Genomic DNA, 22,934 nt, shown 5'->3' with positions numbered 1-22,934 from the left:
TGACCCTTTAGACCTGCAACTGTAGGATAGATTATCCACTGTAAAGCAGCAACTTCTATTAGCTGATAGAGGCTTTTAATTTGGAACCGTAAGCTTATATTGAATGATATAGTGTGTTATCTATCTGTCTTCCTGTGCAGTCAAAAATGAAAGTGGTGATGGCCTCTTGGCTTTTGAACGCAGCCTTTAACTTAACTAACCTCTAATGGAGTTTCACTACAGCATCAATTCTTATCTATTAGCCTGCACAGCTTGAAAATCCGATACAATCCTCTTGACTTTCTGGCACCGCTGGTGTGAAATACAAAAAAAATAACAACAAAAAAACCGAACAACTCTCCGAATGCTTTCAGTGTTTGTTTGGCAAGAAGTACCAGTCGGGTACTTAGTGGGCGGGAGCCAAGTGGAGGAGAGGAGAGAAGAGAAGAGAAGGGCACAGCAGAAAAGAGCGGCGTAGCAAAAAGCTTACCTGAAAAAACACTGGGGATCTTGGTGAGGAAACTTTTCACTGTTCGGATGGGGATGCCATTTTTCTCATCCTGCATGCGTGCTATTACCTCCTCCATCTGGAGAACACAGAGACAGTGGGCGAGAAGAGGAGGGAGAGATAACAAGAGTGAGAGTGAGCACTTTTTATCTGCTAACCTTAGTAAGAAGAGGTTGTGTGTGTGAGCAAGAAACAGAGATAAAGACACACACACGGGTTCCTGTGAGGTTCAGCCGTGACTCAGGGGACAGAGAGTGAGGAGATTTCTGCCTATCCTTCAAAATATCACCCTGGTTTGTGTCATCTGTCCCATAAAACTAGTTGTAAACTGCACTTATTGAATTCTGCAACAAGCTATTGAATTTTGGAAGTCTAGCAATAAAGTTTCTTGTCACAATCCGTCACAGTATGCCTGTGTCCTGAAACGGCAAAGAAAAGTGTAAAATGTCACTCAAAAGACATATCTGACACGAAGATTTTGTTGAGAACCAAACGCTGCAGCGAGAAATGACATGCGCAGACAAACAAACACACGCAAACATTCACACATGTCACTGAGAGGGAAATGTACTGGGAGTTGTCTCAAGGGCCTGGCAGGGTAACACAAGGCCGCCATGTTTCCAAGAACACACAGAAGGCAGCGGATCTGAGAGCGGAGCACGGCCCCGATATGTCAGCTGGATCAGATGCCAAGAGATGTCGTGAAATCCTCTCTCAGAGTGAAAACATACACATGCAAAGTGGGTATGAAGGTCAATGGCCTTGCAGCGCACAAAATGTGTTGCTTAACATCCCTCAACCTGTAAAGGTAATAAGAGGTATTCATTGGCGACGGTCAATTCTGTCAAGGTTTATTTAACAGATAAATAACAGCCAGTTGATTTTATTGAGGGATGATTCTGAAAGGAGGCAGTCATGGGCATGAGGTTCCCACTCCATTAATTAAAGTGTATTTTTTGTTACAGTGTCAGTTCATTAAAATAAATGTCTCTCATTAAAGCCTGCAGATTGTGTGCTTCTTAGCGGAAATATTACAGTCATACTGTGGCAGACAGCAATACATGCTGCGTCCATACCTGGGCTGCTTGACCCTATGAACCTTTAAATCAATCAAATGTTTTCTTCAATTAAATCTTAACATTAATTCTAAACTTCACAATGAAGCGAAGCAATAATAGCTTAGTAGTGTGCCTACTTCATAACATTTTTTTGCCATGATGTAAAAAGGGCATGGATTATTTTTTTCCAGGTCATCAGAAAGGCTTAATTTTGGCTCAATCATTGTCTACGAAAAGAGACTCAAAAGCTTTCCTGTAAATACAGGTGGCATCCTAGACAATTGTTGCTAAGATTAACTTTGAAAATGCTGATGAAACTAAAAGCAACTTTGACTTAATTCAAATTGATAAGGATGCATAAAGTTCTGATATCTATCCCTAATATCCAAAACACATGCCATCAGACAAACTTGCAATTTCAATGTTTTAGTGGACCATGTTTCTGACTATCTTATGCATGATAACGTTATTTTTTTTCTCAAGAACATGCCCCCAAGACAACATGAAAACTGAAAACCACAGGGGACCCAGGATAGATCCCTGGGGTACAACACACAATAGAATAAGATAACACAGGAACCCCTTTTGGTGAGCTATAGAAAGAGCAGAACCAATCCAAATCCATCCAGCCATCTATCGATATGAATTGCCTCTCAGTCTTGGTATAAAACATCCACGATTTATCAGTTGAACTCATCTGGGGAAGGCAACTCAAATGCAATCAGTTCAATTTTGTGCAAATTAATGTGTTGTGTGGGTGAAAGTGAATTACTGTGGCCATATGGGTGGTAGGGAGCAGTTCTGGTTATAAAAAAGCTAGTTTTGATATGTAAATCTGTGACTACTTGGGTTTGGCAGCTCATGAGCTTGTACTGAAGCATAATGTGAGAATGAGAGCTTGTAGCAAGTCAAACACCCTGGAGCCAACTATCATCCCAGTTAGTGATTGGCGCCTAATTGACAAAGATGGAGCTCAGGCAAATAGAGCTGTGGGAGGAAAACTGACATCTGAAAACACTAAAAGGAGGAGGAATTAAGAGAAAGAAATATGTGTTTTCAGATGATTTAGTTTGTGCTTTTGGCTTCTTTTTCACACAAATGGTGGAAATACAAAATTAGAGTTCTGAAAACAACTTGGATATCTTACGCAAATATCAAGACCTTAGTGGAGAAATCATCCAAACTGCTTTTGGCTATCCTCCTTGAATTTATGCTTCCATTTTGCAATCTGAGACTTGTACTATTTTGTCAAAACTCATTTGGGGACTTGCAGAAAGTCCCTGTTTGAGGGCGTATCTCAAATAGACTGAAAGAGAGACTTGCAGTACTTGGTCAAAGCAAAATGGGCCCTGTTTAATGAAAAATAATGATGTCTTTGGTGGTTCTCAAACGACACTAGTTAAAGTTAGAGGAGACAGAGGGATTCAACAGATAAAGACGTGTGTAGTTTCAGTAATAAACTCAACACTGCTAAATCAAACCAAAAAAACATCCCAGTATTAATATATAATTATATAACTCGTGCTTCCAAAGCTGTAGCTCCCAAAAGTGACGCACAGAAAAACAAGAATAACCAGAATTCTTGTGGCCTCATTTCATGTGTCGCATGCATCATTCCTTTTGTTGTCTTTAACAACTCTCTCTAAATTAATCCCAATTGTGTTCGGCTCATCCCCGCTGAATGACTGTGCCTTATAACGCCAACCTCCTCTCTGTTTCAATCTTTAACCGTCTTTCTCTGCGAGTTAGCTGGCACCGTGAGACACAGAGCAAACAAGGACAACAGCAACAGTGATCAATACTTCACACACTCTCTCCTATCTCTGCAAACCCTCACCGCCTACACATGGTGAAATGCCACCAGCGTGAATATTCAGGATCTAAAGCTCTTGAAGTCGGGATGCTCTCTGGCTTCATGTTGTGAGGAAGAGAGGCAAGTCGTTTCCCACAAGAGTGAGGAAGAGACAGCAAGAGTCTCTCTCTCTCGCTCTCTCTATGTCCCCCACCCATCCACCCACCCAGAGCTGTCTGACTGCGTCTCTGCAGCCTCTTAACAGATAAGAGCGAGTGTTTTGGCTGCACAGTGTGAATCATTGAATAATGATGGCACAGGACTCAGTACATATAAAGTGACTAACAAAAGCTCCGTATATGAGCACATACCGAGATTCGGCACACGGCTCCGAGCACTTCAAAGACTATCAGGGAGGGCACTCAGAGTGCAATCAGGATGTTCTGAAGCACCATTTGGAGCCAAAAAAAACATTTTCAAACTGGGTTTGTAAATCAATGCTAGCCTCTTGGATTTCTTTTTAGCCATTGTTAAGTGCACCATAAAGTCCCTTATTTGACAAGCTGTTGCTAAGAACAGGGAGGTGATAAAAGGATCGGTTGTTAGAAAGGTTCTATATTGAGCACATCGGGAAGGTGAGGCAATTTTAGGAGGAAGTGTCAGGAATTTTATTGTCTCTCGCCTCAGGTGGCTCATTTGGCAGCGACCTTTATAAGTTAATCCAATAAGAAAGACAGCTTTATATTTTGCCGCCTTGGGGAAGCTGGTATAAGAGGTGTTGCTAAGGTTTTAGCTATAGACTTTAAGCTATTTGGTTTCAAAAGTAAAGTCTGCAACCTGCATTCTTTCTAATGGCCAGCAGGGGGAGACTCCTCTGGTTGCAAAAAGAAAATGAAGTTACTTCTTAGTAGATTTATTACCTCAGTAAGCATTTTCCGAATAAATGTTTTGTCTCAATCATCAGCTTCAAGTCACCTCAATACGGTATATTAAAATTGAATATAATGGTTCCATTTGGACTAAAATTGATGATAAAGTATGGTATGCTTTAGGGCGTTGCTAACTGTGATTGACAACTCACTTCTACAGCAGCTTGCACCCCAGGATAGAGACGTAAGAATGTTTATTACACGGCTGTGTTAAATACTTGATTCTGATCGGTTAATTATGGCATTCCGAGGTCTGCCATGTCTCGATAGCAGACCGTTGCTATGAAGAACAGACAGTTGCTAGGGATGTGGCTCTAATCACACAATCCAGAGGACTAACTGCAATCATATCAATCCGCCGAAAGTAGTCGGTAAATTTGACGTTGGCTTGTTTACAGAGGGAAAAAAGAAAAGAGACATAACAGTGGAGAGAGAGATCAAGTAAGGGATAATGTACAGTGAGCGATAACCTGCTCATTATCCCTTACTTATTACACAGCTATGTTAAATACTTGATTCTGATTGGTTGATTATAGCATTCTGAGGTCTGCCATTTCTCAATAGCAGACCGTTGCTATGACGAACAGACCGTTGCTATGGATGCAGCTCTCACTGTGAGTGTAACGGACTATTTTCAAACGCAAATATAATAATTTTAAATTTAATAAAATAATTTCCCAATACATTTTTGGTGTTAAATTATTGATTTCCGAAGTAAATAGTCATGTAATATGCAGGACAATGTATATTGGGCAGCCTTACATATCAACCCTGTTGTCCAAACATGGTCAATTCTGGTCCCAAAAAACTAAGATAGCGAAGCCAAAATGCCAAACTCTAGACTTCATAAAGGATGTCCAGAAACCAAAGCATGATGTCACGGTGGCCATGTCCACTTCCTTTTTATTATAAGGGTTTTTGTGTTAACAAAAGTAAACAGTGGCCCATGTGGATCTAAAGCGAATGCAATCCTTCCCACCCTGTTTTTTGCAACTCTAAACTCTGTAAAAAGACAAAAAAAAAAATCATTAATCCTAGATCGAACTGAGGATTCTTTTTAGAGCTTTTAATTAGTTCAATGACTGTGGCGTTACAATAGGGCACCTTTGTGAGCTAAGGCAGGTTAATACACTGCTTTGATAATGCTATAAATTACTCTGACCTTGGTATTTGAAATGAGCTTCTACATGCATCCACAGAGCATCCATTTGTTGATTGTGCTGCACAATGCTACAGGTTGCATGAAATACTCTCCCTCTGTAATAAAGCTGTTTGTCTCTGCTATTGAGCTAAAGTGGCGTAAAGATATGCAAAGTGAATGATGAGCACAAGTGGATTTTTCAAACAATATTAAGTTGATAATCATTACCTGAATCCCTTAAGACAGTTGAGTGTTTATTAGAGACTGAAGGATCGAGATAAATACTTAATGAAGAATAAGCTTGGCATGATGCCCACTAATGCATTGTAACTCTAATGGATGCACTTGTTTAGTTTATAAGCTGTAAAAGAGAGCTCAACGTCAATCATAAATTCTTATAGAACTTAAATTTGGTCTTTCTCAGCACACTTGTTTAACTGCAGCTTGTCCTGTCACTCAATCTGAGGCTCATCTAGAATTCATTTCAGTTTATGTTACGTCTGCAGAGGTAAAAACCTCACTGAGTGCACCGCTGAGGAAATTAAAAGCTCTCCTGCTCTTCCTCTTCTTCCCCTCCTCCCTCTTCCCTCTCCGTCTCTGTCTCTCTCTGGTTGCCTGCATCAGATGTACAGGGGGGAGAATGGTATTACCTTGACAGTGCTATCTGAGGACAAGTGTGTCTACATGAGCAGAAGAGATATTACTCCCAACTCTGTGCTCGCACATCACAGAGGAACACATGCATCCACAGACACACACACACAGGAGCACAGATCTGCCCGTCATTGCACGACACAGAGCACACAGCGATTATCAGTGACATTGCAAGCAGAGCATATGCACCCTGACAGAACTCAGAGATACACCCACACATAAACACACATATATATAATATGGAAGCGTCTGAACCCAGAAGGTGGGGATTATTATATTTTAAAAAAGCACAACATCAAAATCGGTGACTCCCAGCTCAAGTCTGGCTGCCTGAGGCGGTGCGAGAACAGCCTAAATAGAACCTGCGGCTACATAGCATGACAGCCTGACTAGATAAAACAGTCTTTGCAGTCACTTGATCTCATTTCCGTCTGAGCTGCAGTCCTCGGCTTGGTGAATGAGGCAGAACCTGTGGCGGAGGCTTAGAGATAGTATTTCGCATTTAGTTTGCCCTCAAAAACCAGCAGCGGTTTACAAATAAAATAAATAAATACGAGCCGCACGGCAGATTCAAGGTCAGTAACTTTTAATAGGATCAATATTATGACAACAGAACCACTCAGAGATCTACGCTGCAGCTGCATTAAAGCGTAGTTGAGCGCTATGTTACCAAAATGACTCACACGTCTCTTGTAGACAGGCGGGTGTATTTGCATACGGAGCAAATCCAAAAAACATGGTGTGCTCTAAGGGGGATAAGAGTCGGAGACAGGCAGAAAAACACTGCTAGTAATTCCTCAAATAGCTGCGCATACAGTTCGATAGTTAAATCCTATCAGTTAGCCTGGTATTATTCTCTTCAATAGACGAGCTGCCTGTCTATCTCTTGGCCTCTGTGTCTGTATACAATGATGGCATATTCAAGTGATGCTGATCCTCTCCAGCGGTGACCTAGATTTCACTGAGGAGGAGAAATCTCAGCACTTGATGAACTCAAACACCTTTTTTCAAACTGCCTTAATTAGATTATCACTTCTTATATAAGCCGTAAATCTCTGCGGACAGGCCAGTGTTTATCTCCAGCTGCATGACTCGTCGGGACACATCAAACGGGACACAAACAAGTGAACAGCACAGGCACACTTTTGCTTTCTAGTCCACGTTCAAGAATGGGGAGGTCAACCGCTCATTCATGGAAGATATGCTGAGCTGAGGCATTCATACCATAATGGCCTTTGTTAGACAGAAGCACTTTGCAAGGGCGTAATGGAGCTTGTATATTCACCACAAACCTTTATGTTAATCAATCGAATACAGTATAAAAATAACAAAACGTTCAGGAATTTAAAGGCTTTGGATATAATCCTCTCATAAGTAGGCCTACTGATTGTGAAAGTGAAATTATAACATAAGGAAGTTAGACTTACTCAATACAGTGTTGTAGTTTTGTAGCGGCCTTGAAGGCACATACTGTACATCAGACAAATAAATGTGCTAGAGTCTAACATTTCATTGACTATATTCACATGACGGCCATTTTCCCTGGATGTCAGACTCAGGGGAAAACTCTTCTGCTGTGTTCTAGAAAACAAAAGTAGGGGATCTAACAAACTGTAATAATTTCCATTCACCACCTAAATAACTACAAAGACGGACACAAAACAGAAGTGAGAAATCCAGGGGGACTTCTGGCCATTTTACAATTTATAACCACATATTTGATAACCTATTAGCTAACCTTAGAGAACAGCTAGCGTTAGCATTCACATCCTAGCTTGCATTACGCTTGATAGTGATTGATAGTTGTTAACCTTTCCTGCTTTGGCATCCTAACTATAGTCAGAAAGCACAGGGGGGACTTATTGTTGTTCTGCTCCAGGGCTGAAACTGTAGCTAGCTTCGGGGCTAACTCCAATCACTTTAACACACCAGCAGCAAGCAAGACATGGGAGCGGGAGCGCCTTGAGGAGTTGTAGGCTTTATTATTTACACACAGCCTTTACTGTACATTTGTTCTGTTGTTTCTACCGATACAAATCGCGCTTTTCTCCGCTCTCGCTGCTCCAATCCCCGTTCACTCTCATACGTACACTCACTTCCTGTCTCTCTCTCTCACTCGCTCTACCCCCCACACTCACACACTCGGCTATTCCCAAACAAAGCTACGTTTCTAGTATAACATAGTGTTACAGGATAGTAGAATAGGAGGCGTAAATTCTTAGCAGAGAGCAATGAGCCACACTGTTGTACTGGATGACATCTCCTCTTAACAGTAAGGTTAGCAAGAAACTGTTAGCTAGTGGCTGAATGTTAGCGTTAGCTAGTGTCTTACAGTAATGTATTACCAAATGTTTGTTGTTTGCCTTGTAATATGAGCAGATGTCCAACTAGATTTTCACTATCCAGTGTCTTTTCAGTTGATGATCAATAGGGAGGCAGTTAAATGATAACCTTTGTCAGATTCCTTTCTTTTATATGACCTTCAACCTGGAACACAGCAGTATGACCACTCAAAAGCTGTGTCTCAATTCAGGGGCTACAAAGGATGAGTCATTCGTAGCTTGTGTAGACGCTAAGGCCGAACTGAAAGGAGGCGGTCTGTCCTACGGTGGATTTCCTGTTTGCGTTTCCGCCCTTACCCTTGCGTCACCAAACGCTGCTCCTGTCGCCTAGCAACAGGTAGCTAGCTGGCTAACTTACTAACGTCACAGATTTTAATCTATTATTTAAAATAATTTGCTTCAAGGCTGCCCTGCGCATCATATTATCATGTAACAACACGGAGGACCCGTCCTTTGAACAAGACGGCAATTGTATGCTTCACACAAAAGAGTCAATTGCGGCCCATTACACAATGATTCCTTCCATTATTACCCTTCAAAACAAAAGCACCATATCGACTAAAGCCTCGCACAATTGGGGAGGCTGCTTGCAAGCCGCGCTCGCGCAGAGATGCAATGAGTGACAGATGCATCGCTGAACTGTTATTGTGGGTTTCTTTTAAAGGGCAAAATTATCGTACATTCTGCCTTCTTTGGCATTATTGATCGTTTATTGTACAGAGGGAAAAATATCGTACATCTGGCAACACTGACTGAAACCTATTTTTTGGGAATAAACGCTTCACATGTCAAATAGAAAAGCACCACACAGCATGTACTGTGATTGTAAAACAAAACAAAAATGTGCATAACAGAGAATATTAAACTACAACAATAAAAATATTAGCCTGACAGACTGGCTACTGTTCACTAACATGTACAAAACCTTGTTGCCTTTCCAGCAGACAGACAGAGGAAGTCAGACACTCGAGCCTGCACCTGTGCAGCACTGCACCACTTGGGCATTCAAAACAAAATTACCCTGCAGAAAGGTGGGGGAACTTATTGAGCTCACGCTGACAAGGTTGTTGAATGGATGCCATGAATCTTAAGTCTGCGAGTTACCACAGCAACACAGTCTGTGGCCACTATCACAAGGACATCTCTGGCAGCTCGCCATCACTCATTCATAAGAGAGAAAGAAAGAAAGTGGTTGTGGGGGTAGCCGGGGGGGGAGGGGGCAGAGGCTGTAAAGGATGGAGAGAGAGAGAAAGAGAGAGAGATATTATCTGTGGACAGGAAATAGAGGAAAGGCCTTTTTGTTGTTTCTTCACATGTGGTTTACCCTATTTTTGTTTTGTTGTGTCGTGTTTGTGTTGATAATTTCACGTGTAACCTTTTCCTACTTATAAATAGGGTACGTACCTCGATGTTTTTATTCATTATTGATTGATCGGCCAATTATTCTTGCAATTGTCAATTAATCGATCAATGGCTTAAAAGTAAGAAAGTCAAGCTTTTTATCACCATGTGCACCTTCTGATATCATGTGCAATAACACTTTCAATATCAGGTTATATTATGTTCACCATGTGCAATAATATTTGTCTATATTACGTTCATTATGTGTACTTCATGGGCCACATTTAAATTTGTATTCATGTTGATATTTATAGAATGCATCACATAATCATGTGCAATACTTATTCATTACTATTCATTAGTACCATGTGCAGTATCAGGAGCAGTATAATCTTTTCTTAATTATTGTTTACAATTACATTCTCATGCACTTGCATGCACATCTTTAAATTCATAATCTTATGCAACAGAAGTTCTCACTACGTAATGACTGTCAATACTACTGGCAATTTAACTGTAACCTTTTGTCGATAACTGTTGTAATATTGTTTTCTATCAGGCACTGTTTATTTTGCATTAACCCATACACTTTATATTCTATATTTTCACTTATATTTGAGTTGTTTTGTATTCTTTCTCTAATTTGTACAGTATTTTTGGAGCTATCTGGCACTGTAATTTCCTTCGGGATTAATAAAGTTCTATCTTATCTTATATTTCCCAAAGGTGCAGGGTAACAATTATACACGTCTTTTTATTGTCTGTCCACGAGTCCACAACCAAAAATATAACATTTACACAGTAAAAAAAAAACACAGAGAAAGCAGCAAATCCTGTCATTCAAGAAATGTGCAATTTTGCTTGAAAAATAACAAAAGACATGAAATAATCATCATATTAGCCGGGAACTGACTGTGGGCAATAGACTCATTGATTAATGGACAAATTTTTATACATAGATTTATACAAATATACATAGATTAAACCTATATGAATAAGCTAAGATTTATTGTGTAAGGAACATTCAGAGTATAAAGTGGAAAAGGCTCCTGTACGCAATGAGACAAAAAGCAAGGAGCACAAAGAAACCCTTCACTTAGCCTTGGCAACAGATGGTCACGCTCTGTTTGCTCTGCTCGCCTTTAATCTTCCATGAACTACACAGATTTTTAATCCATCTTATTTTAAATTAATCTCTCTTCCCGCGTCTTGAGTTTCCTCCTTTTTTTTCCTGCATATTTAGTATTTCTATTGTCTCTTTCATACTTTGCGTCCTCCACTTTTCATATGCCGAGGCTCTCTGGTGGAGGACGAGGAGGGACGACCGTCTGTTTCACAGCAGGCGAGGATCATCGAACACCGGGAACAGATGCCCAGGTGACGACGCTGCCTGGAGTGCAGGCAATTACTCCATCCAAACTGAAGCTTTATTTGTATATGCTGGGAGACAGACTCTGCAGAACCAGTTATTAGCCATTTAAAACATCTGCAGCTCGGGTGCATTCATGAAGACAGTTTGCAGTCGGCATACACAATCGAGCTGCATAGAGCCATCTGTCAAATGGAGCAACAGTTTGCTGGGATGTTCCCCCTTTGTTCTTCATGATATGTAATTTGCCGTAACATTACATCCTAGAAGGTACACTGTGAAGAAGCCTGAGGAGGCCGAATGCTCCTCTGCCATTTTCAGCGTCTTTGTCTTGCAAAGATCTACGAGTTTTTAAGACGAGAATTATTCCTCCTCTCTCTTCTCGCACCTAATATCATTAATGTGTTTCATAATGCACCAGTTGGTCGTGTTCTGCTTTGTCCATCATTTCCATAATGGCCGACTGTGATAAGAAAAACCTGATGCCGCTGCAAAACACTCTTGCTCACAGCAGCAGTATTATCATCAGAAGCAAGCTGTGATGGACAGTGACGGGCAGATGGTCTTCCTTACTACACACTTTGGCTTATTTGGATAATTACAAATGGATGTTGTCAACCATGATGCCTCTCCTCAGCTTTGAAATGCTCCTCGACGTGTGACTGAGAGCCCGTTAATGGCTTGATCTGATTCAGGTCTGATCTGCTAATGGATGAGAGTGAGACTGATGTTTACAGACAAACAAGGCGGTTTTTGATTCCCCATGGGGTGTTATTGACTTAAGGTCACCAGAGGCATGTTGTTGGCTTGTTTACTCGGGGCTTACATAGAGTATCTTTAGCTCGTCAGAGAGGGAGACAATGTAAATAATATATTAAAGTACTTTGAGCTAAATCCAAACTACTAAAATTTAACCGAGTTATGGATTGTCCAAAAGTTGCTCTGAATTTTCTTAAAGTTGTAATATCAATGATCTCAGTTTCGTTCTCTTTGGCAGCACCTGTGACGATAAACGGTAATTGTGGGAGCGCACTTCCCAGATATCCAGACAGTGTCGCATGTGTGACGTCCACGGTTAGCTCCGTTTTTAACTCTTAATTTTCCTGGCTGACGGTCGCTTTCCTTTTTAGACTGTTTGCCTTCATCTGAGCATCGAGTTTGCTTCTTTTTCTTTGGATTTTCACTTATTGTTGAAGTTGTATCTGTAGTCATCGATCTTTTCTTTGTTTGTTCAGCCATAGTAGATTACTGTTTACTCGCAACACTTGCAGAGACCAGAGAGGCAGCCGCTTAGCTCCGCCTACCCTCTCTGGCAGACCAACCACTGCTTGGTGATGGAAAACACGTCACTAACTGGGTCGTGCTTGAGATTTTTACCGCAAAAGTCGCCACAGACACCCAGTCTGTAATACTGCAAATGCAAAGGCTTTCATACGCAGCCCATAGGCTCAATCACCATTGTGTTACCTCATATGGCGATAGATAGTGACTTAACAGACATTTATTTACATGAAAATCTTCAAGATTATTACTTTAACATTCAGTTTTACTCAACGCCACCCATCGCGTGTATCCTAGAGGCCTCCTTGGATGCATTTCCTTCCTCATAAAACATTTGCAAAGCCAAAATTTCACTTTAAACTCAACATTGTTTACGTCCATGCTAACATGCTAGCAGTCTTCTTCTTTCCTGCTTTTGTAAGTGCATTGCAGCACATGTTGGCATGTTAGCGCCACCTGTAGGTCATTGGCAAAGTTTAAAACCATTTGCTTCACAGCACTACTCCAGTTAACAAGGCCGACAGGGAACATTTTCTATAGCAACATAAAAGGCCTGTAGACTCATTGTCTGTGTTGTCCAGTTTTTCCAGGTTGACTTTGGGTTATTGATTATGTCTTAATCAAAATTTAAATTCACAGAAGGAGACGCTAACATCGAGCATTTGATAATTAATGCAGTAACAAGAAGCTGTAATAGTCCCTAAATGCACCAGTCAAAGTCCTGGCTGATAAACAAGATGTCTGCATGTTTCACAGTCCTCCCCTTTCACCTTTCCCACTTTGAAATCCGACCATTTCTATATACCGAATCCAAAATCCCACACTTCACACAGAAAGTGTCCAGGTGTTCAGATGAGAGGAAGTAGGCCGGGTTTGAACTCCTCTTTCAAGCCCTCTTCTTTCATTGCGATCGCTTCTGTCACTTTTTGTGAGTACAGCCGAGTGCAACGGCATAAATCTGTTCAAGCGATGATTGTCCAACAGTGTTATCCCCGTTCATGTGATTCATTGCATCTCGACCCTTCTATATGACAGGTGACTTTTCACCTGCCTTTAAGTGTGGCTGCTTGAAAAAGCTATTAACACTTCAGACACTTGTCTTCAGACGTGGTTTGACGGCACGTGGGATGAGTAGCTTGATCATACTGAGACCTTTATTCTCGAACCTATAACTCATCTCTGCTACTGTAATCCAGCAGCTATACCTCTGTTCTATAATGAAATAATTGATAGAAATGTTTAAGGGGGCACCAGACATCGATCACACTTCATTTTCACTGCAAGATTTCAGATGGTTGTTAATCAGGCATGGCGGCCATCTTTAATGTCATGTGAAACTCGCTAACCGCCAAAAACATACTTAAAAGTGTGTGACATCAAAAACAAAGACCAATCACAGTCCAGAAAGTGGTGCCTTAGTCTTATCAGATGAATGACTTAAAGAGAGTCCACCTGAGTTACATCCTTTATGATGTTTCTCTCAAGCTAATTCATCCATGGCCTTGCCAGGCTGCGAGTTATATTTCCAGAGAACTAAAATCATCTCCTTCAACATTATTAAATACTTTACATGATATTATTTGCAGTGCATTTTGTTCTGCTTCATTTCTTTGCTGTATGTCTAACAGTCAAACCTCATTAAGGTAAAGAATCTGCGTGCACAACAGCAGAAGCAGCAGTTGCAGCACTGTCTTCTGGTTTGATGGACACACGCTTTTATCATTATTCAATTCAGAGTGCTTTCCAGATGGTTGCCAACAGATACTCGCGTCCACAATGCCCCCTTTTCACAGTATTTTCATCAACTTCCACAGCTTTTTAGAACACACGGCCTCGTTCCCCCCTCCTCCCCCCTCCCACGTCCCCAGAGAATCAGCGTCCCCAGCGTACGGCAGCAGAAGGATGTTCAATATTTCCCCAGACTCTTCAACATCTCCCGCCCCAAGGGACAAACCTCTACCAGAGAGAAAGAGACAAGCATTGAATCATGGATGAGAGGTAGTCAGCCAGCTCTGCTCGCTTCCTGGAAAAAAAAAAAGAAAACACAGGCATTTATCCTCGTTTGACATTGCTGCGGTTAATGCGGTTCTTGTTCCAAATTTTCTAGCTGGTAGGTTTCTGCCATCTCATGCTGTGTGAAACCACAGCACATATAACAGCATCATATAGTTCCTGATGGATTCTACTGTAGTCTTATGTTACCATGTAAAATAAAGTTATGATTTTCAGTCATGGTAAGATGCCAACTTTCACACAGTGTTATAATTGACGTATATTTAGTCTGGACAGAATGTCTTATTCTGATCTACGGTATACTAAGGTCTATGATCTATGGTATGGTTTACAAATTGTAGTTGTAAGCTGGAAGTGCTGTGTCTATTTTTTGTTAATTAAATTAATTATTAATTAATTACTATTTTGCATGTGTTCATCAATTATCTTCCGGCCAACAAGGGCAATTGGCTGCAACGGCCCAAATGGTTTCCATTACAAGGAACGGGCTGCAAATTCAAAAACACATGCAATAGTTCAAACAAATGCAACGATGGATAACTGTAAGTGAAAAAAACGTGCTGCAAAAAGCCGAAACAAATGACGTTAAAGGCGCTGCAAATACAAAAACTATGCAAAGTCTACACAACGGAAGTGCTCCAGGCCTGTAGAGGGTGCTCGGCGTAACAGTTAGGAGCAAGAGCTAATTGTTGCTTCCATTAGCTATGGATCTAAATTAGCTGTGCAGCTAGCAGTATTATCAGCTAACTTTGCCTACAGGCCTGGAGCACTATTGTTGTGTTGACTGGATTTTTTCTTTTGAATGTGTTATCTGGGTTTGTGTGTATTTGACTTTGCATCGTTTCTGTATTTGCAGCATGTTTCCGTTGTTGCATTTGCTTTTGACTTTTGCGTGTGTTTTTGAATTTGCAGCCTGTTTCTTCTAACGGAAACCATTTGGACCGTTGCAGCGCGATTGCCCTTGTTGGCCACTGTAATTACCTGTAACCACTGGACTTGTTTGTTGTCAAACTAGTGACAGACTGCAGTTCCATTTCCTGACTCTCTGTCAGGGTGGCGCTATTGAACCACAAGCTTTATCACTGATATTTCTACGGATAGTTCTAGTTGATAATGTATGATGAAAAAACGTCAAAGTTTATCATGTTCTTTGTATTTATAGTGACAGTATAGTTATTGCGCTGCCCCCAAGTGGCCAAAAAGCATATCTACACCTCTTTAAATTACACACATCATTTTGTAAATGTACTGCCTTGATCCTCAGGTCTTTTTCTTTAACATACGTCTCTATCGCTTGTGTACTTTCCTCATTATATGCAGTGCTTAGTAGTAGGAGTAGTAGCAATACATGTAGCAGGTAGACTAATAATAGGATAAGTGCAGGGAGTGTTTTAAGTGGCGGGCAGAGGTAACACTGGCGACATTTAATGGTGACATTCTGATTATATGTTGGAAAAGATCCTCTGTGAAACTTTAACTTGCTGCTAAGTGACTAATATACAATACTGAGCTTTCTCTGATCCAAGTGACCCAAGGCGAAGCATCCCACGCTCACACACTCATTTGTCCTGCGCTCCTGCTGTTGTCAGTGTTTATTGTCTGCATTAATCTCATCACTATCACGTATCAGTCTCTGGTTCATGTTGGAGTAGCGCTCCCGGGGCCGAAACCTTTTGTGCTCTTTTGTCTCTACCTTTGGCTGATTTCTGTGTTTATAAAAAATCATGTTCCTGGCTGATGCTGGTGGGATAGTGTTCCTATAGGGCAAGGCCTCGCTTTCTCTCGCACTCTCTCTCTCTCACTCTCATCTTCTTGGTGGGCGGGCAGTGGGCGCGATGACTAAGCCAAGGTTGGCCATGTGCTAGAACATAATCCACTGAAAGCCAATATCCCTCCTGCCCACCTACCATGATTTCATCACTCAAACAGCACGCTATGATAAATTAGTAGATAGGGGAAGAAGAAAGCTGCTATATTCTTTTGGATGTATTGTGCGAGAGTTTCCAAAAATGAACACGACAGGTGATCTCAGGATATTTTCTCAGGACAAAGTTGACTCATCTAAAATTCAGGATTACACAACACTTTATCTATGTGCTAACGTTTGCTAAAGGTAACTGATAGGAGTGAATATTTGGTATCTGTTTTAGCTCTTGCTTATCCGTCAAGAGTAAACATAGACAGGATTATACATCATCTATTTTAGGCCGTGCACAGACTATTTAATATACTAGTGTTAAAATCTAATCAAACAACAATGGGAGAGTTGTTTTAAGAGCTCATACTGTGATTTAATCAGCGGCTGTTGACACTAAACGGGTTTGTACTCACATTTAATAATCCTGCTTTTACTTTTGGAGGTTACACAGCACAGTCTGGCCATGGGAATACTGTGGTGTTAAATTAAATCACCCCCATAGTTAATCCTTCATCAAGGCGAGCCTGTTAGCGGCGTCCAAACTGTCTGGCTTTACACTCCAGGAGTCTTATCGGCGGGCACCAGAGAGCGTGTTTACCTCGACTCAACAGGAAGACGAGGAGGAAGAGGACGAGGATAGGAGGGAGATCCAGGGAGGGATGCTTGGTATGGAAACAGAGATGCTCTGGGAATAGAAAAAGAAGGGAGGATGCGGTCTATTTTTAGGTCCAAATAACATGAGAGGGAGGGAGCCTCACTCCTCCTCCTCCTCCTCCTCCTCTCTCCGTATCCCTCATTTCCCACATTCCTCCTTGGCACGTGCAACAGACACTCAGGACGGCTCCGTGTGCCCCGAATACCAATAAGAGAGAAGCAGCTGGATACTGGCAGGCTGACATTCTTCTGTCTTCTGCTGTCTGCACACAACAGAGAGAGACGAGACAAGGGCCGAGTATCTGACAGGAAACACACGCACTCACACTTCAGAGGACACAGCAGCAGGATAAACAGATAAAGGGAGGCTGTTTAACGCAATTGACACTTGAACTAAAAGAGCAGCGGAGATGATGGACGATAAGCTTTGTTGAACCTTTCATAATAAAATTCACTCGAGATTTAGATTTAGTGCTCTGAGGTTTCAGATACACGGATGGAAAGCTGCAGCGCTTCGTTAAATTGAAATAAGGGTCAACGTTAAGTGCGTACGACTGGAGATGTTGCAAAAGAGGCCACCTTCTTCTTCTCTTACTTCAATGCATGTAAACTTTATTAATAGCAAATCCTGGCAAAATCTGGTGATTCAAATCCTGTGCATCCACCCTCATCCGGACAAACCCTCTCTCTCTCTTGTGCGTGCGCCCTGCCGACGTTACAGGCAACAGAACCGAACATCAACAAATCAAATCAGTCTGTTGCAAGGAATCGAGACACCCTTCCCAACATATCCTAATGCATTGTTAAACCTGACCTTGTCCTTTCTCACTCTTCTCACGCTCCGATAACATATTTTATCTTTTGTCCGACACGGGCAGCGAGAAAGACGCCGCCAATATACATGTCCACAAGATCTATGACTGGGCTTTATTGGGAGATGAGAAACACTGTTAACGGCGTGCAGGCGCTGATTTACAGGCCGAGCAAAGAGGATATAAAGGATCTGATATACAGTGTGTTCTAATTATCAGTGGTGACAAAGCAATCAGATCTATTTCATCAAGTAATAAGAGGTGTGAAAAGGTGTCAAAACACCACCCAAGGTCTGGTGCAGTAGTATAGAAGCAGCATTTAATTGAAGAGCAACTTTTCAGCAGCTAAAAACCATGGCTTGTTGACTTTTCAGCTTCCAATTTAAAGACACACACAACAAAAACTAACGCAGTTTTTGCTGAAGCAGTGATTTAACTTTATGAACATACTGGAGAATGTTATTAGTGTAATATTGATTTGCACTGCACAAGAGGCTTTTCTGTTATTTAGGCCACCCTCATTTATATAAATGGGGTGAACAAAAAATAAATCTATTTTATTTTAATTATGTTAACAGCACTTTGATGTTGTAGCTGGTCATGATGGAGCCAATTGTAACCGTGGTCACTGTTATGTAATCTATAACAATACAACTGCGATGGCTGCATTAATTGATTTCAAGCTCTATATCTGAAATCTGCATCTAAAAAAATGCAGTGAAAAAAGCAGGCGTGTGAGTTATAGTTACAAGTTGAATAAAGTCCAGGGGTAGAGAATGTATTACACTTTAGCACAGTGCTTGAGTTAATAACCTTAGTTACTAGTAATAAACTGTATATTCTTTCAATCATGTAGTTATAAGTAAAAGGTGTTGGTGAGAAATGCATTAGCACAGCCTCTGCACTGCAGGCTATCATGAGCTGAGCAGGACTATTTAAATGAATGTTTGCTCGCTCACACGCATGGACTACGATAACACACATACACGCACATGAACACGCTCATGTTGTGTCACTTTGCGGGCTAAGGGTGGGCCGGACACATTGTTTCAGCGTTTGAGATAATAGCATTTGACAGACTGCTGGTGTTGTTGTCAGACACAAAACGGACGGCAGGAGAAAGCGCAGCCTTTGAGACAGTATTGTCCACTGGAATGTCTCTCTCTCAATCAGACACGATAACAAGGTCAGTGTCTGACAAGGACGATGAAAAAAATAATGGTTACCCATGCTAAGGAATGCTATGGAAACGAACTAACTAGCGAACTACGTTAAGTGTCAGCCGTTCAACTCAAGCTGAGGTGAGCTCTCCAACCATCACAGGCAAGCTGTTTCTCTGTTACCAAGCTAACCGTTGTGACCCCTTTGTCACCAAAATACAACGTTGACGTTTAATTTTAGCCAAATCTATGATCTTTTCCTGTTGTTGGACATAATAAATTCCACTATGTATTTGCACATATTTCCCAGTTTAACATTATGATGGTTGATTTGAGATCTCATCAACAGACGCTTGAAAATCTGCAGTTGTAGCTGTGCCAGCAGTAACTAAATCTAAACTTATCGTCAAAAAACAAACACAAAATCTTCTTTGTATGAAGTTACAATGATGTTTGAGGGCCACTCTAGATGTAATGTTGGTGTTAAGGCACATATTAGGTTTATACACAACTTTATAGGTTACGTTTTTGCTAGCTAATGTCTAAAGCAGCAAGGCGACACATTAAGAGTATCGAGGACACACAGGACTCCAGCAAAGACGCAAGGCACACAGACCCCGGTGTGTTTAGGGAGTCACATCCAAATGAGTGTGTAATATTATCCCATGTGACTTGAAAAATACCACAGAGATGATACAAGTAGTGAACATGACACCCTCTTTCTGCCAATACTACAACAATACTGTGCTCCATATTTGATACATTTACGTAACCCGACAGCTATCAGTCGTTACCACAGCAAGTGCCGGGAATCTGAGTTAGCTAGCCGAGCTAATCATTAAGTTAACTACTGTGTGTATTGTGTTGCTGTAAGTTGTGAGTGATTGAACAAGGGAATGATTTTGAACACAGCCTAATAGGAGTCTACGGCCATGCTAGCAGCTCTGTGAGGCTGCTGGGCTAAATAGCGGTTTAAGCTAGTGTCAGCATGCTAGCAGTTATAGCGTTTACTGCTGAGTAAGTTAGCATGCTATCATTTGCTGTTTAGCATTAAAATATAAAGTACTACTGAGGCTGATGAGAATAGTTTTACAGGTATTTGGTGTTCAAATATATTGAAGACATTTAAATGTGCTGTGATGATGCTAGAGGGAAAATCAGAAGGATTAGCAAAGTGATTACGGTTGTTCCTCATTCATGTCTGTAGGCCCACACAATTTCATGGTAACCCATCTTATAGTTAGAAATATTAGCCTGGCTCAAAGTAGTGAACCTACTGACAGACAGGCAGAAAACATATCAACATTGTTTCCCTGACAGCCGCACAGCTAGCATGGCTACAAACAGCTCACCATAGCCACGTCTTTTCAATGATATAGCTTTAGGCCTTTTGTCATGCATTTTGCCAACTGTATCCGAATAGTTGTGATTAACCATCCTGTTTTCATGGCTGCCTGGACAATTAAAAAAACCATTTTGAATGTATTTAATGAGGCCAGCTTTCCTCCACTCAGACCCTATTTTACATGCTTATATTTTACAGCTGACATCACTCGTTTGAGTGCATCAGACATTATCATTAAATATGTAAATGGTGAAGGATTCTTGGCAATTCCTTCAGATTACATAACCAGCAAGCTAAGCTAATTAAACCCCACATATAAATAAAATATTCCTTTCTTCCATCTATTTAAATGTATCAGAAAGCCAGTAGAATGAACGGGTTGTAATTCAATGTTTGCTTGACTTAAACGTTGTGATGTAAGCATGGTTAATCATTTAACCAAGTTGTTCGAGAAACTTTGTTTATGCCTGGAAATCATTATTTTGCTTCATTTGCAGTGAAAGGCAGGAGACGGGAACGAAGCAGTAGTTGAGTCAAGATGGCGCCTGAGGTTTATAGACTAGGCTGTACTGAGAATTGCTGTGCTCGCTAAGCTGAACTAATGGTGTGAAGCTGTGAGCCTCAGTAGGCTGCAGGTGGAAGCTGCTCGGCACACTGCAACCTGCAAGCTGAGCGTGTTTGTGTGTGTGTAAGGATGAGTTAAAAAGAGGGCGATTTCAGACAAAGGTGCTTCTCCGTCTGTTTGGCAAATGCAAATGTATGCCTCAAACGTATGAAAATGTACCCTTTGGAGCAATTGTTGTTTGACTTTTATTATTTCCGCGGTATTGGATTTGCGCGATGGCACTCAGTCATGCAGGCTAATCACCGAGACATGATTGCTTCTGGGAGAACGGCTCGTCATTGTTGAGAGAGGCACCGAGCTGCGGGGGGACAATCAGGCCGGCACTCTCACTTACAGTTCCAGTCAATTTGGATGGAAAAATGCCACAACCGATGCTTGTTTGTTTAGAGAGAGTCCCCAATAAAGCTATGAGTCACAAGTGAATCATTTCACACAGGAGGAGAGATGACTGTGCTCCAGAGGGGTCTAAATACATCCCTCCCTCTTTTTTCTCCTCTGTGTGAGGATAAAAGCTGACTGGAGTGGCATGGAGCTCCGACTAGGGCTCTGATGACTTCAAAGAGAGGCGAGGGATGTGAGAGGAGGGGACGGAGAGGCAGAGGTGGATGGATGCTTCACTGGTAAGGCAAAACACACTGATGGCGGAGGGTGGGTGTAGGACGAGAGCGAGGGTGCACATGTGTGTCAGGGTGAGTGCAGGAGAGACAATAGACAAAGTTAGTGCGATATTGCGAGTTTACGGGAAACATCAAAGAGCTGAAAGTGAACAAAAGAGGGCATGAGGGGGGGAGGGTGCGGGAGAAATAGAAAAAAAGGCGAGGGCAAAGTGTGAACACCAAAGCGGGCGACAGACAGTGAGGGGAAACTGGGATGAAAAGTCTCGGAACTGAGAGAAAAATATCACAAGTCTAGACAGAGAGAGAAAGAGAGAGGGAGAGGGAGAGAAGCAAAAGGATGTTCTGCAGGAAGACTACATCCTTGCTCCGAGCTGCCAAAATACATTGCAGGGTATATGAGAGAGGTAGTGCATGAAATACTCTGCAGAGTAGATAACAAGATTTCTTGTTTCCATTTACTTTTGAAGGCTCTCGACGTGCAAATATGATTTCAGCTTTGAGATTCGAGAGGCCACTATGAGAAACAGGGCTGCTTTTTGGAGAACAGAAACATTCCTTTAATATTTGTTATTTCCTGGCAGAATGTGGATTTAATCACAGACGTGACATTTTCAGAAAAGGTAATATTTGCAAAGAAGATACTGGGCGATATTGGCTGAGTTCAGGTTTCAGATAATGGAGCTGATGTCTATTTATTAAAAGTGATTCATCACAACCAAAATTGTGTCCACAAAAACAGGGGAGCTAATGCGATTATGGTAGGAAAAAATGCAGCTCTGTGCCTTTGGAGGACACTATCCGCTTCTCCAATGGACCCTGGAAAACCTCCGCCAGACTACGTAAAACGCATCATCTGGCGGAGGCCAGGGAGCTTGCAAAACCACACTTCCTCAATCTAGGACGCCCGCCTCCGATGTCATGTCTCGTTCAATATCGTCAGGTTTGAAATGTGGACTGCAGACCCGAAGAGTTTTTAGACAATCCACCAGTATAATTTCTGAGTCATTGCCTCCAACGAAAACGGTAGCGTCTCTCGCCGGGCCGAGCGCAATGCACGCTGGGTGTTGTAGGAATGTAGAATGGGCGAAACCACGAGCTGTTTGTACAACTTTCTCCACAGCTATGGCGCCAATTTCAAATATTACTGCTTCTATCAATTACAGAGAACGACAGCTTTGACTGACAGTGGCCTTTTCCAGGGCCGAACTGCTCCTTTAAGATGACAATAAGCCACAACAGGAAGACTGTAGACCTTTCTGAATGTATATGACAAGCAATCCGTCCCTATAGGCCAAAACAAACTAGATATGGAGATATTTGGAAGGAATGAAGCTGCAGAATAAGAACCCAAACACCCTGCGGAGTTTAAAAATAAACAGAGACACAACGCCTAAAA

At 41.6% G+C, this 22,934-nt stretch overlaps 1 protein-coding gene across 3 annotated transcripts in view; it reads right to left on the bottom strand.

Moving 5' to 3' along the window:
* The window catches only part of rgs7a (regulator of G protein signaling 7a), a 61,349-nt gene that overhangs the window by 29,200 nt on the left and 9,215 nt on the right, over positions 1-22,934 (bottom strand). For 2 of the 3 annotated variants that reach the window (XM_069658411.1, XM_069658410.1), the window contains exon 3: positions 470-566. In XM_069658411.1, coding sequence (XP_069514512.1) covers positions 470-566 — 97 coding nt within the window. Of the gene's footprint in view, positions 1-469; positions 567-16,923; positions 16,939-22,934 lie in introns of those variants that run through there. The other variant, XM_069658412.1, reaches the window with a different exon arrangement.

The sequence above is a fragment of the Semicossyphus pulcher genome, unplaced genomic scaffold (genome assembly GCF_022749685.1).
Source record: "Semicossyphus pulcher isolate SPU_LCO1_2020_fin unplaced genomic scaffold, fSemPul1.0.p SCAF_12, whole genome shotgun sequence".
Lineage (NCBI taxonomy): Eukaryota > Metazoa > Chordata > Actinopteri > Labriformes > Labridae > Semicossyphus > Semicossyphus pulcher.
The sequence above is the reverse complement of the archived record's forward strand: the minus strand, read 5'-3'. Positions and strand labels throughout refer to the sequence as shown.